The 15783-nt window shown below is 45.2% G+C and overlaps 1 protein-coding gene across 14 annotated transcripts in view; it reads left to right on the top strand.

The window, feature by feature from the left end:
* UBR4 (ubiquitin protein ligase E3 component n-recognin 4) overlaps positions 1-15783 on the top strand; it is a 1980383-nt gene that overhangs the window by 602556 nt on the left and 1362044 nt on the right. For all 14 annotated transcript variants that reach the window (XM_085609056.1, XM_085609055.1, XM_085609054.1 and 11 more), the window contains exons 27-29: positions 11318-11415; positions 11771-11928; positions 12498-12710. In XM_085609056.1, the coding sequence (XP_085465182.1) occupies positions 11318-11415; positions 11771-11928; positions 12498-12710 (469 nt within the window). The remainder of the gene's footprint in view (positions 1-11317; positions 11416-11770; positions 11929-12497; positions 12711-15783) is intronic.

The following is a 15783-nucleotide window of genomic DNA, read 5'->3' as shown; positions in this document are numbered from 1 at the left end:
TCACTTTTTACCTCAAACATTTTATTTACTTTTCTCGTTATTTTACAGTAGCGCATCTGAAAACGTCGTACTGAGCTGCTCCCTCCTTCCAAAAAATAAAAATTGTTGAGGCTGGTGCCTATGTCCTCGGGAGTTTTCACACCCCTTAATGGAAGTCGCAGTTCAAAGCCTTGGAAAACGAGCTGGAAAACTACAATCTACATTGGTTTTCAGCACGTTTTCCCTGCCACCCTGTGATATTGGAGGCTCACCGGGAGACCGTGTGATGGTAGCCGATATCGTATATAACACAGTGACACCGTGTGAGTTGGCAGGTATGCAACTCAGTGAGAATGATCTAATACTTGAAGAATTTTTTCACTGTTCCTACCAGAACGGGTACATTTTGACTGCCCAGAACAGATTTTAGCGATAAATATATTACTACAAGAATTGTTTTCTGTATTTGAAACTAATGCAGCCCCAATACTTCATTTGACTTACTTAACATTTGAACAGGAGGTGAAGTGGGTGCCACTTCTGCTTTGGCTCCCAAGATCAATGTGTATGTGTCTAGATCTATTTCTGTGGCTTTCTGTGTGTGTGTGTGTGTGTGTGTGTGGCTGTTTGTGGCTCTGTGTGTGTGTGTGGGTGGCTCTGTGTGTGTGTGTGGGTGGCTCTGTGTGGGTGGCTTTTTTTGTAGGTGGCTCTGTGTGGTGGCTCTGTCTGTGTGTGTGTGTGTGTGTGTGTGTGTGCGTGTGGGTGGCTCTGTGGGTGGCTATTTGTGTGTGGGTTGCTCTATGTAAGTTGCTCTTTGTGGGTGGCTGTGTGTGTGTGGGTGGCTTTGTGTGTGTGGCTCTGTGTGTGCAAATGCAATAGGTCTTGCATTTGAGAGTGATTAAGCTATTGACATTGTAAATAACAATGCCGTTTCTTTAAATGTTTTAAAAACAAAAACTAATGTCATGAGCAATGCCAATAGCTCTAACTTTAACAATGCCGAGACAATTGCATTGTAAATGCTTGTTATTTATGCAAGCAGTGGATAAATGCCGCTTGCAGGTTATAAACACATAAATAAAAGGCATTATCATTTACAATGCCAGTAGCTGAAAACACTCGCAAATGCGAGACCTATTGCACTGCAAGTGCTTGTTAAGGAATACTATTGTATTTCAAAAGTTGACACTCAGAAACTTTTTCACATAGATTCACCAATGTTATCCTATGGGAGGAAATTCGCTTAACAGGTAAGTCACGTTTGCGTTACTTTTGTAATCCGGTGCTGGACTCCTAGATTCAGCACTGGGACATCTACTTAAAACAGGTAAGTAATTACGTTTTGGTAGTTTGTACGATTTTTAAAGAATATTCTTGTATTTCAAAAGTTGACACATAGAATCACCAATGTTATCCTATGGGAGGAAATTCAATTAGCACGCAAGTTATGTTATCGTTACTTTTTCTTACTCGGTGCTGGATCCTGGATTCAGCACTGGGACATTTCCTGAAAACAGTTGAGAAAATGCGTTTTGGTTAATCAGCTGATTTTTAAGGAATATTTGCAGTTTTCAAAAGTCGACACTTGGAATCTTTTTGACAGAAAAAGTGTCATTGTTATCCTATGAGGAAAAATTAGTTATCGGTTTCAAGGTAAGTAATCGGTCTTTTGAGTTAAGGTTCTGGAGTTAGTCTCGGGGGTCTCCCAGGGTCAGTGATGCATTGTTGTTGCACCTTCAGCGGCACTCGGGAGGCCGGGTGCAGAGTGTTGAGTCCCACTGTTATCCTATGGGGGATAGGGGGACTCCGGTTGGTGGCTGATGGCAAGCAGGCCACAGGGTTGTGGCAGCAAAGCTCCTAGGGTTAAGCTCAGGGCACGTTGGGGACCAAGTTAGCACCAAAAGGACACCCTCAGCGGCGCTAGGGCAGCCGGGTGCAGGGTGCAGTTTTGAGGTCGGGTGCCCTGTTGAATTCAATGGAGATTCTCCGGGACAAAAACACTGCAGGCTCGGGGACGAAGATCTTCCAGGAGTGACCACCACTTCGAGGGGTAAGTTGGGATATAGAGGGATGGTTAGGCACCACTGGGTTGGGCACACTAGGCCGTGGGGCGTCTGGTGCAGGGGTGCATTTAGACGTCGGATTTTCTTACCCGCTCTGGTCGCAGTAGGGGAGCTCTCCTGGATTGAGGCGGCAGGCGTCTGGAGGCTTGAGGCAGGTCAGGGGTCGCCGGATCTCCGATCAGGATCACCGGGGGGACCTCCTCGTGGTGTTTGTTCATTCAAACACAGGCTGGGCTCGGCGGGTGCAGAGTGTGCGGGATTCTCGGCTTCTGGCTGGCACCAGAAGCTGCAGTTCAAACACGTCCGGTGTTCACGGGAGAAACAGCTTGGAGAGTGAATGCAGGCAGGTCCTCCGGGGTTTTTGATTTTGCTGGCCGCTGGACACGCCGGGATTTTGCAGGAGCAGGTTCGAGGGTAGACAGGCCTGGGGCCAAGTCAGTGAGCGTCGTCCTCATGTTAACTCTGCACGGCTTCTCGTCCTTTTCTTGTGGTTGCTGGATCTGAGGAAGGAAGGTTCAGGGTGCCCCAAAATACTAAATTTAGGGCTGTTGCAGGTAGTTAAAGGGCAGGGACAAATGGGTCCCTTCCTTGGGGTGGGTACACCCCCTATTCTGCCACTCTCCAGTGGGAGAGGGGCAGGAGCCTGTCCCTGGTTGGCTGGGTTCCCCCCCCCCCCCATCTTCAAGATGGCGGGGACTCGAGGTTGTGCTTCACCTCGCCTCCTCCACCTTAGGGGTGGAGTTGGAAGAGGTGGGCACACCTCTTTTCCTCACTTTGTTTTTCCCGCCTGGTCTCCCGCCCAAAGTGGGGGATAGAACCAGTGGAGACCAGTTGCTCAGTACAGCAAGGGGTCTGGTGAAGCTCACAAAGGTGGCATGCCTTTGAAGCTTCTCCTTCGTGAACCCTGCCCATCCTGGGGGAGGAGGCTTGGCACCTCGTCCCAGGATGTGCATTGTTTCACGCCCCTGAGAGCAGCAAGCTCTCGACCCAGGGGTCCAGAAACATGTCTGGTGGTGGCAGCCTGCGCAGCCACTCAGTCAGGTCACTGGGAGTTGGTCGAGTTTCAGGCGACATCTCTATGATGCCCTCTGTCGTGCATTTTACATTAAATCCCACACTGGCATCAGTGTGGGTTAAATGGGCTGAGAAGTTTGATACCAAACTTCCCAGTCTTTAGTGCAGCCATCATGGTGCTGTGGAGTATGTAATGACGACCTCCCAGCACCATATATCCTTAATGGCAACACTGCACTTACAGGGCCCAGGAATGGACCTGGGCACTGTAGGGTTACAGGGCTCATGCACCTGTACCCCAACCACTGGAATAGGGCACCCAGCTAGAGGGGTCACTGATGTATGCCAGGGCAGTGGTTTGTGGGCATGGCACACAGGGATGTGTGCCATGTTGTCGGTTTTGTTCTGCACCCAGACACTCAGCCTGCAACGGAAGTGTGTGTGTGTCAGGGTACAGGGCCTCTAAGGGTGGCACAATAAGTGCTGCAGCCCTTAGGGGCCTTCTCTGGTCACAGTGCCCTGGGTATCTATGGTACCATTTACCAGGGGCTGACATGTGGCCAGAGATGCCAATTGGGTTTAGGCTTCAAGCAGTTTTAGGGAAGGAACATAGGCCCTTGGTACCTGATTGGCAGGAGCCCAGGGCACACTCAGTCAAGGTACATCAGCAATTCAGCAAAAAGTGGGGGCATACCCTGCAAGAAAGAGGGCACTTTCTCACAACAGGTCACCTTACAGGAACGCTGACACTGCCTTGCCATTCGTTCCTCAGTAACAAAACTAAATTGGGACTACGAGGGAGACCATTTTGACACTGTTATCCAACCTCATGTAAGGATGCACAATGAATGGGATACTTCTTGTATTACTGTCACTGATACAGATGTGATGTATTTAATCAAAGACAATGCCAATAAAAATGATTGCTAAAAAAAATGGTACTGTCAGATAGGCCTGACCCCTGGAGCAAAAGAAAAATCTGCATTCTCCATTACAAATGGGCATCCCAGTTCATTATGATGTCCTTTGGATTAAAGAATGCCCCTGCCACCTTCCAGAGGTTGGTGAACAAAGTCCTTCCTGGACTGGAATCCTATAGTGCAGCTTATCTAGATGATATTGCTGCCTATAACTCCAGCTGGCAAGGTCACCTGATCCACCTTAAAAATGTCCTTGAGGCTCCGAGAAGTGCTGTACTCACTATCAAATGCAAAAACAATAGTTGATGGACAGAATGCAGAACAATGTCATACATTCACCCCAGTACAGAGATCTGGGCCTAAATCCATCGTTTTTTTGCTCACCATGCCATTCCAGTTTGAACCCAGCCGTATGCAAATCAGTCTTGACCCTGTGCCTCATGGGAACAGTCCAGCTTGAACTGCCAAGCCAGGTCCTCCCGGGACTGGAACCAGGCATCCCAGGACCGGTTTCGGGGTTTCACCCCTCCTCAGCCAGGAGGAGCATTATTCCCAGATATTCTTAGCCCCTGCTGTCCTCGCCAGTTGTGGTATAGCAACCTACTGAGACTGTCCACATGCCCTGCAACATGGTTCAAACCTCACTCCAGGCTCTAGACACAGCGAAGAGCTACTCTTCCATCAGCTAAAGTCACTCATTCTGACAGCCTTGCTGTTTATAACCTAGACATTTGAACTATTTGTACATCTTGCCCGATTGCCTAGATATTCAGATGCAAGCATGCCCTTGTTCAATGACGAATAGTTAGAACAGAAAAGGGAAGACATTCTACATGTGGTACATCAACCCAGTCTCCATGTAACCCCACCAGTTCCTTCCTTACGTACTATACCTAGTCAGAAGTGGCCTTAAGTAGTCCTCAGTAAGTCCATCTGGCTTTCATGAAACAGTCAAAAGAACTGGAGACCGTTCATAATCCTTGATCTCAGAGGATTGTAAAACAATTTGTGAAAGGGCTGAATAGAGCTTTTTCCATCTATTTGGCTCCTTCCAGTTCCATTATTGAGCCAACTGAAGCTATCTTTCCTTGAACCGATCTGCAAAGATTAATTAAAGATCCTTTTCTGGAACATAGTACTCTCATCAAAGCCTTCCACACTAGAAATGATAGCACCACTAACTACTTTCTCACTAGAGTGCCATTATATACTTCCCTAAATATTGCACTTCTCCTCCTGATGACTGTCTGTATTCAGCATTGACATCCATTAGGTGTGCTAATCCCCAGAAGCAGCACAGTCTCCTTGTCAGCTCTTTAATCTTGTTTTCCAGCCAGCTCAAACGTGTTGTATTCCAGCTTGCTTGGCAATGAACTTTCCTCATAAATATACTTTAAGTGCTCCCCATTGCACTCTGCCACTGACCCCACATTTAAGTTGAAGTATTCCAGAGTTGTCCTTTTTAAATCTACTATAAATATTTTGTCCAGTAGAGCAATACAAGGAAAATGCTACATGCAGTGTTTTTTGTGCGTTGCATTGGCCTGAATCAAACCAACAGTGCGGCATGATCTGCTAAAGTTTGCAACAGGTGCTTAGCTGGATCAGTCCACCCACTTAAAAATTTACTTCCCAGCAGCTAATCCATGTTTTTCACTTTTGAGTCCAATTTGTTTTCCCTTTCTCTACTGTGTCTAGTGTAACACAGATCCAGCAATCCTGTGACATCATGCACTTTAATGCTGTACCTGCCGCTGTGGGGTGCCGCCTTTCCAACTACCGTTTGATACTTTAAGTCCCCACCCATTTGGACCATATATGTTTACAGTAGTGAAATGCTTCAACCCTAGGATCCCACGGACAAATAAATACCATGCTTCCTCATCTGCTAGTTTATGAAAGGGTCCAAGAGAACATATTTAGTTTAATGAGGATTGCCATCCCTCTCACATAGCCTGAATACGAAGAAAAAATATTTATGGGCACTCCACCTAGTGATGAATGATCAGTCCCTTTTTTTTAGTCAGATGTGATTCTTGGCAATAAGTCAATTTCAGCTTTGTATCTGTTAGCTGGCACCTGTTGTGCATTGCGTTTGTTATATAAAACTCTTAACATTGTAGGTCAGCAGTTCTTAACTTTTTGACTTCTGTGGACCCCCCCCCCACTTAACCATTACTAGAACCCAGGAACTCCAACTGAATTGTTATTAGAACTTGAGGGCCCCCATTGAGTCATTACTGAAAGCTCAGGACCCCAACATAAGCTTTTTTGATGATTTGTAATGCAAAACAATACACAAATATACTGAAACAAGCATTCATCAAACGGATTAATATATGATGAAATATTTTATTTAATTCACGAAAAATATTTTAAGAAATCTGAATTTTTATGGAAAGGTTAAAGCCTTTCTAAATTCCCTTTTGGCCACTCATAGTCCATACTATATTCTGTTTGATACACTTGCACCCCTTGCAGAAGTCAGTCTGAGGATACCAACATCATTTTTAGCCTCCAATTTCAAATTCTTTCACATTTACAGAACGCTTTAAAATGTTCAACTTTAAATGTTGCTTCTCCATTTTTATCCACTTTATCATTCTGTTAATAATATTTAATTTTCTTAGTGGTCACTGACCCCCTGAGTAGGCTTCTCAGTCCCCTAGGGTCACCCAGACCACAGGTTAAAAACTACTGTTTTCGTTGATTACAGTGTTCTTCCTATGTACTTTGTGTCCTAATTCTTATGTTTGGTATAATGCACCCTTTTCGAGCCATCTTCTGTTTGCATTTCCTGCTTAATCTGCAATCTTGTGCTGCAGAAATAGTTTCTCCCTCTTCTCCAATCCCCTGCCCTCACCGAACCCTCCCTCCACCTACCCACACTGACACCCAGTTTGCCAGCTCGGTTTTCTCTCCTTTCATAACTGGGTTCAAATAACCCTACCATCTCAAGTCCTGTGGTACACCTAAAGCCGGCATAACACAGAACATAATAGCTGTATGCATGGGGGAGGCAGAGCTCCCCATTCTTTGGTGTGGTCAAACATTACAGGTGTCATAAAATAGAAGCTTTAAGCAAACTTATACATCACCAATTTTGAAGATACATATTTCACACTCCAGTGTGGGATCCCACGGTAAGCATGCTCTCACTCCTTGATTCCCAATTTGCAAACCTCGATCACTGTATTAATCTTTCTCAGCTGAGATTCATGTGCTTCTTCCTTTCCTGTGGGCTACAGTGAGTTGCATTCATTCCTCCACTTCACCACTGTGGATGCCTGCTCAGTGTCGGAGAAAACATGGGCCCTCCCTTAAACTATTATTTTCAATCTTGCAGAACACAGCATCTTGTATTCTATATTATGGTTTTGAAATGATTTCTTCAATGTTGCATATCATCTCCTAGCTATAATGGACTACCACCGTGAAATGAGGAAAATTGGCAGGCTTTGACCCCTCTTATTTTATATAGCGCTTTTCCCTGGGAAGTTTCAGCACCGTATTGTGGTTCCTGTAGTTGAGTAATTGTGGTGTTATGGATCGGGCTGGCGCTCCCAGTGGTCGTCTCTGTAGGAGCTTGTGCATCCTTTCAAGAACAGTACTGAGAATTTTGACTGTCGAAGTTTTCCTTTAGCGGCCTTTCAAAAACGGTTCTTATCTTGCCAGTTTCGTTCTATTCAGCATTACCCATTATACTGCTACTTAGCCATGTGGTCAAGGCGAGTTATTAGAATATGTTTTCCATTGATTCTTTAACACTATGTTCACGTCTAATAGTCACACCTTGACAGCCTGCTCCTGCAGATTCCATGGCATCTATGTTATCTTTAAATTGTGTAAATAAGGCCCCTCTGTTACAAATAGATGTTCCTAGGACTGGGAAAATATAATTGTGAGTAAGAAAAATCTCTAGGCAACATTTTAGTCATGAAAGTATTGGACTATAGATTAATGGTAGTGATTATTCATACAAAATGTTAAAATAAGGGCTCAGATTTTATCGGTTAATATAACGCCAAAATATATGTTCGGTGACAAAACAGTATAGTATGACATAAACAAAAATAACAATGAAAACTATGTGTCAAATGAAATTCATGTAACTGTGAACTTTGATCTTAATGTCACACAGTGAAGTATGAAAAATCACAGAAGTGAATCTGAGAACAACCTATACATCAAACTATACACAAACAATACATACGATTATAGATAAAATGAGCCCTTATTTTAACATTTTGTATGAATAAAAGTTAGCATTTTACATTGAATTTGGTGCATTGGGTTTAACATCATTACCCTTAATCTATGGTCCAATAATTTGTTGACAAAATGTTGCCTAGAGATTTTTCTTACTCACAATCCAGGTTATCTTTACCATCAATCTTGGATGCTTTTTAGTAAGGCTAGGATACATCGCCTCTCCCGGAAGACTTTACTCTACACCCCCATGCTGCCCCTGGTTGGCTTGCATCAAGGCTGAGGCTATTACACAGCTGGGGAACTAAGAGTCTGGACCAGTCATTCATTTCTTGAGATGGGAGCCCTCTTTTAAAGAGGGCCACCTTCCCTTTGACCAACAGGCTGAGGAGAGCGAGTTCCCCCCACCCCCTCCCAGGGCAGTTCGTCCTCACAGGCAACTCACACACACACCTGCCAGCACCTCTGGGTCCTATCTGGGGGTAAACCCACGGCACAGCCAGTACTTCAGACAGTGTTGACCATGGGACCCGGTTGTCATCTCATCACCTGGCTGTACAGAGCCATACGAGAGTTGTTTACCACCCTGCTCGCTACACTTCTCCAAAAATGGGAGGAAGAGTTCAGGAGAGTGCTCCGTGATAGAGAATTGGAGAGGGCACTTGAATTCCCCAAACTGGTCTCCCAAAACTCATGATTCAAGAAAATACAGTTCATCTTGCACAGTACCTATCTAACGCCTGCGCAGCTCCACCGCCACTTCCCAGTCACAATTTGCTTGCCCCTGATGTCAGACCTCTAATGCAACTCTTATACACATGTTATGGTCCTGCCCTAAAACACCTGACGTGCCATTCATGCCATGCTGTGGAAAGTCACACTCGTGGAGCCTGCTCACTAGTCATAGGAAGCAACACAAAGTGCAAACGTGCTTCGCAGCCCAGGCCCTCCTCCTGGCCAAGTGAGCAATTACACTACACTCCCGCGCACCTGCGGGCCCTCCAGTGGAGGCATGGACCGGTGTAGTGCACAAATGGGGCGCTGCAGAGGAAGAAACACTTAGATATGAAGAGGTACGCTAGATACACCGGCTACCCATGTCCCCGCAGTGAGCCATCTTACTCATGCACTTCTGGCAAACAATTGACAAATGTGATGCGCCCGCAGGGGTAGGGTCCCTCCCTTTGGCATCTAGATTGGCACACCTCCCCTTAGAATTGACCATGCTCCCCTATGAAGCCCGCCCTTCCTGAGCCCTTAATTTACTGTCTAACATGCTGGGAACCTCTAGCGTGCTCTCCCATGCCCGTAACCATGCTTCCTACAGTCATCATTGCAACAGGGCACACCCGTCCCCCACCCCCTCTCCCTTTGCCCTCATTGCTATCCCGAGTTAAAAGTTGAAGTTTCAATCACAGGTGAGCTACAGAAATGCAGCACTTATTAAAGGGGTAGCTTAAAGCTCCTAGCAACTTATGTTTGGTGTATAAATCTGAATGACCGGATATGCCTCAGTAATTCTGCTGTTTTTACCATGTAATGTAATCTGACGAGTGTGGTTGCAGTTTGCAATGCAACAAAAACACCCAAAAACCCAATAAAAAAAAAAATATATATTTTGAATCTATCTTGAATGCTTTTTTACTTCAAAAGGTAGTTTGGATTGTTTTTGATCGCCTTTCCCCATCTTGAGCGCACTTAATCACCCCTTCACGCACTCAGTTGGTAGCCTGATGTTAGCCAGCGGTCAAGAAGCACAGTGCATTGGTTGTCATCTGTAGTGCGTTGCAGGTAGCCCTTCTTGCCCTCAACTCTCTGCAATATGGTACCTTTTATCAGTGTTCTACAGTTTCAAATTACACCAGTGCTAAAGTGTCTCAGCAAGGCAACTTATATGGGAATTTGGTGAAGTGGCATTGTAGTCTGCTTCCAAATGAACTATATGACTTAAGTTGCGCTTCATACTCAGTCAAGTGCACCATTCGATGGCTTTAGATAACCCATCTGCAGTATTCATTTTCTGTGACAAAGGGTTCCCCATCTCCTCTTTTCTCATTCAGTAGGGCACGGACAGGCTTATAATAGCCAGTTGTGGTGTTCTGTGAAATATCTCAAAATTATATGTGTGGTCTGCATGCATCTCCAGCTCTCCTGACCACTTCAGCTGCTGCCCTAGTGCTCATTTTATGTACTCTAGTTTTTTGCTGAGCCTCAGTCTATACTTTCTAAAAGTCATGTTGACGCAGGCCCTCTTCGCATGATCTCTTCTTCAAGAAGATTCTTTGTATCACGGGAGGTGAAGGTTGGCTCACCGCAGTTTCACCTGCCACCACACCATCTCTCTCATAACCCCCACTGCCTCTCCCCAATCTGGCCTGCTAGCAAATCTAGATTGTGGGCCTGAGCACTCCTCCATGCTAGGACAGTAATGATCCTTGCACACAATTCAATTTCCGTGTGTTTGCTGCTGTCCTTGCCTGCATAATGCACAGCTCCTTACCCGGTCCTTGGGACCGGTCTGTCTCTAAGCTTTTGGTGGCATACCCTCACTTGGACAGTGGCTCTGATATCAACTGCCAATGTACTACCACAGGAACACTAGCAGACCACTAAACTCCACACATCTGACTTTCCCGGAACACGGCCACAGGTTGTCACTGGCCATTTGTGTGTAAGCGTGTCTTCCAGCCACTCTCCATGGCACTCTCATAATCCTTAGGATCAGTGCATTCCAGTGCCAGACCAGCACTGCACTAAAGCACAGTTGATGGTCCACTGCTTATTTGCCATTCTGTTGGTTATTGGTCTGCTGCTCATAGCAGTGCCAAAGCTAAATTATATAAACTTCACCCTATTCCTTTCTGCATGTTTGGGCGATAGTAGTTCTTTGGCAGATTTCTTTGGGCACTTGAAAAATGATTATTTAGCTCTGTGTGCCAGTTCAAGAATCCTCACACGGTATGGCTATCTTGGAGCCTAGCTCTCTTACACCAGCTAAATCAACTGCTCTTCATGACTTTTATTAGGCTGGTGGTGTGTTTTGAAAATGAAAGCCTTCTGTTTGGAATGTCTGTTGAACATAATGCTGCAGGAAAGTTCCTTCTTTTTCTTTACTGCCTCTTTTGGTTACAGGTCCAGCTCTGGTACAAAACTTGCCTTCAGCAGTGCAGGCGCTATGCGAGTCCTGGAACAGCATCCATACCAACGAGTTTCCTAACATCGGTTCATGGGTAAGGTATTCACTGGAAGAGCACCAGAAATGATCAATGAAATGGTATTTTTCAAAGCCATAAATATATAGCCACACCTTTAGTTTCTTGACACACACACACACACCCTTCTAGTTGCAAGATGCATCTGTTATTGTTTCGTATACAGTGTACTCTTGCAATTTAGTGTTGGGTCCACAATACTGCAAGAAGTTGTTCTTAGTTTTTTAGGATGCACTCTGGTGATAAAAGGGGTCCACCAGATTAGTTTGACCAGATGGAGGGGCTTTTTTTTTTTTTAACCTTTGTTTGTCTGCATTCTGTAAGCTCTAGTGAAATATTGAGTCTCTTCTGAACAGTTTTTTTTGCTTTTCAGCGCAATGCCTTCGCTAATGACACAATTCCGGCTGAAAGCTATATTTGTGCTGTGCAGGCTGCTCACCTAGGCACTCTTTGCAGCCAAAGTCTGCCCCTTGCCACCTCTCTCAAGCATATACTCCTCTCTCTGGTCCGACTCACTGGAGACCTAATTGTGTAAGTGTAGTGTACCCTTAACTTCTTTCCCTTTTTTTATCCACCCTATTTTCCTTTCCCTGCACACTGTCCTTTCCTCCCTTTTTTTCCTACTTGTCCTCGGTTCTTTCAAATGCCTCTTTTCTTTCAGTTCCCAACATGTTCTTTGTTTTTCTTTTATGACTAACATTATTTCCTTTTTTGATTTAGCATCTCAATCTTTTTCCCCTTCTCTTGTTTGCCTTACCAGTGCTTTCATTACCCTTTTTAATTGACCTCCCTTAACCTTTTGCGTATTCCTCCCTACAAGTCCCCTTTTGGCCTTTCAGTTTTTCATCCTTTCCACTTTTGACCTTACTACCTTACCCTTCCTTCTCTTCACCTTGCATATTTGCTCACCCCTCACTAATTAACTGTTGACCTCACTTGTTGCCCTAACCCTAATTATGGAATTTCTATTTGTACTCCCATCATCTTTGAGTCTTTATTACAACTATCCATTATCCTCCTTCCATTGATTTTTTTTTTCACTGTCTCTCCTACTCACTGAATGATATTTCAGTTAATTCGGTTTCTTCTCTTGCATTCAGCTGGTGTCCAGATGAGCTAAATCCTCTACAGGTGATCAAATCCCTGCTTCCCCTTCTGTTGGAGACCAGCACAGAGTGTGTGTCGGAAATCAGCAGCACCTCCTTGGAGAGGATACTAGGCCCTGCAGAGTCGGATGAATTTGTGTCCCGTGTCTACGAGAAGCTTATCACTGGCTGTTACAATATTCTGGCAAATCACTCTGACCCCAACAGGTAAACAGCCACTTCATTGTGGCAGGAGGGAATACAGTCAATAAAGCTGTATTATTTGATTATTTGTTTTTGTAGCCCAAAGTTATATGAAACCTAGTCCCATAACTAAAGCAAGCATTGGCATAGCCAATAGGTCTCGCCTTTGGGACCTTATAAGTGTTTAACCATGCAACAGTTAATGTTGTTGCACCAAGGATATTGTGCTGCATAACCAAATACTTATAAGGTCCCAAAGGCGAGACCTATTGGCTATGCCAATGCTTGTTTTGGTGAGAAGATGGGGAGCTTGGTGAGTGGCTGGTTGCCTCTAAGTAGCTCTAGGCACAAGGCCCCGCCCACTCCAGTGCCCACCCCCTCCTCATAAGTCAAAATTTATTTTGCAAGTTTGTAATTTGTAGTATGCACTTTATCAAACTCATAAATAAAACACACAAATCAAAGAATCCACGTGGCTGGGCTGCTCAGCCATCTGGTGGATCACTGCAATAAAGCACTGCAGGGACATGCGTTTGACTCCGGAATCAAAGGTTTACTGAACTTTTCCTCCTTCAGCAGTGCCATTGAGTTGTGTTTCAATACTCATCCGATACCTGTCAGTGGTACCAGGGCTGGACTGGCCACCGGGGGCATCAGGAGGCTGGAAGTGTGGGGCTGGTTTTGGAGCGGTGGGTGGCGATTTTGGAGCAGTGGGGGCCGGTTATGTTACTGGGACCGGTTTTGCAGAAACAAAAGCAATAGTCCTGGGGGCCGGTTTTGTAGGCAGCAGTGCTTAACACAACTTTGCCAGGGCTGCTTTGGATTCCAGTCCGAATTAGTACCCGAGAGAGCCTTCGAGTGACTGTGCGGTCTACTAACACGCCTGTGTAAGCACCTGGTTACCCATAGCTTACACATTAGTTGGGTGAGTGACTTTGTTTTTACAAGTGCACTCACATCATGTCTCTACATTAGAACACTCCCATGTTATTAGCTGTTTTGGGCCCTGAGATACCCATGTGTACGCACAATGAAAGACAGGCAGAGCTCTGAAACGCAAGCACGTGGGCAAGGTTCAGAGCAGGGCAAGTTGTCTGAAAGTAAACAAGTCACTTCCTGCACCTATTTGATTTTGCAATCTAGCAACAGTGGTACAGCTCTGTTCAGGAGAGACATTGACAGTTCAGACAAGACATGAGCAATTACATTTCATTTCAGCTCTAGTGGGGCTTGGTAACTTAGACTGAAGGCAGTGTATACAATTATAACAGAGCATGGGCAGTTCAAACAAGTTATACAGATGGATTACATTTCAGCTCTAGTGGGCCTTGGTAACTGAAACACATTGAGGGTAGCATAAACAAGCATTGGCCGCGCGGCCGTAAAAGTAATGGCCGTGCGGCCGTGAAAGCGAAAGTAATCGCGATCAAAGCGAAAGTGATTGCGATCACGGGACGCACTGTGTGTTAAGCACACGAGTGGTGTGCGCGCAGCAGTGATTGGCGGCTGCTCGCGTGAACGCAAGCGTTAGGCCAGCGAGGTCTGGCAGCCCTTTGGAAACCCGTATACTAAATGTCGAGCAACAGCGCATGCGCTGTTCTAGGCTCGACCTAAAAAAGGGGCATGCAAGTGTAGAGATTTGACTTTGCTCTTTTTAAAAATATCATCAATGAGTATGAAACCTTTCTCTATCTGACTACACAATCTACAACCTGGTGTTTGTACCTTGGTACCCAGGCTTAGGCAAGTTTGTACTAAAATGCAAAACCTGACAAATGCAGAAGAGTAATCCAGAGTAGATTTCTGTTGAAAGTAGTATTCCTTTAATGCCTTTGGGTAGAAGACCATTTCCTTTATTAGCTACCCTGGGTACTACTTCAGAGCTGGATTGGAACAATACTTGGCCATCTTCCTTTCCTGAGGCACATACAAAGCCAGATCTCCAAGTGCTTCCAAAACACAAGGTAATCTTCCTTAAAACACATTTCCAAAGATCAGGAATTTTAAGAGTGTGCAGCTAGATGACCAAACTAGCGGCTGCCCATTCTGGCTTTACTGATTTTTGTGCTGTGGGTCAAGACTTGATGGGAAGAGTGCTGCACTCTACCGGATTTGTAAAAGGCAACTTTGCCACGCAGTATTGCTGGCCCTGACTCATGAATTGACTTGTGAATGTAACACAGTAATTTAAACCTGGCTCTTTTCCGCACTGGGAACCAATGCAGCAGATAAAGTGCTGGCTGATGCTGAGCTTCCTTTGGGGCTGTTATAGATCAGTCTGGCTTCCTCATTCTGTATGAGCTACAGACAGCTAAACAGGTAGTCAGCAATCCCTAAATATAGGGCGTTGCCATAATTCAGTCAAAGCTAAATGAGTCTGGGTAACTGTCCTGTGCCAGGATATAGGGATCCAGCTAAATAATTTTCTAAGCATGCATCAGAGCCCACAACATCTCCCACACACAGAGTATACCTGGTCTTGCATCGAGAGGGAGTCGTCAAATACGTCTCCCAAATACTTGGCAGCTCTTTTGAGTAATGGAGCCACACCAAGAGCGATGTTCCACTAAGTGTCATTCCATACTTTGTCAACCCCTCCAAACAGCAGAATTTAAATTTTTTCTTCATTCAGCTTTAGACAATATGATTACATGCAGCTGGCCACATCAGAGAGAGCCCAGTACATTCTTGAAATGTTTTAGCTGACTCATCGATGGAGAGAAGCTGAATATCGTCTGCGTAGGAGAATGTCTCGAAGCCCCAGGGCTTAACAATACTCGCCAAGGTGGCAACATAGATATTAAACATAACGGTCTGTGGGTAGACCCCTGTGGGACTACACAGTCAGCCTGAAGGGGAGTCTATTTGAACGGAGCCAGATTAACAGAATGAGATCTGTTAGACAGAAAAGGTCCAAACCACTGTAGGGTGGTAGAGTGCAGACCTGCTTTGTGTGGCCTGTGGACCAACTTGGAGTGTGAGACCGTATCGAAGGCAGTGGACAGATCTAATAAGATCTGATCTGATTCTGTCCACTACTGCCAACAAGGTTGATTCTGCTCAGTTGTTGGCTCTAAAGTCTGTTTGAGACACATCC

This window comes from Triturus cristatus, chromosome 1_2 (assembly GCF_964204655.1).
Source record: "Triturus cristatus chromosome 1_2, aTriCri1.1, whole genome shotgun sequence".
NCBI lineage: Eukaryota > Metazoa > Chordata > Amphibia > Caudata > Salamandridae > Triturus > Triturus cristatus.
The sequence above is the reverse complement of the archived record's forward strand: the minus strand, read 5'-3'. Positions and strand labels throughout refer to the sequence as shown.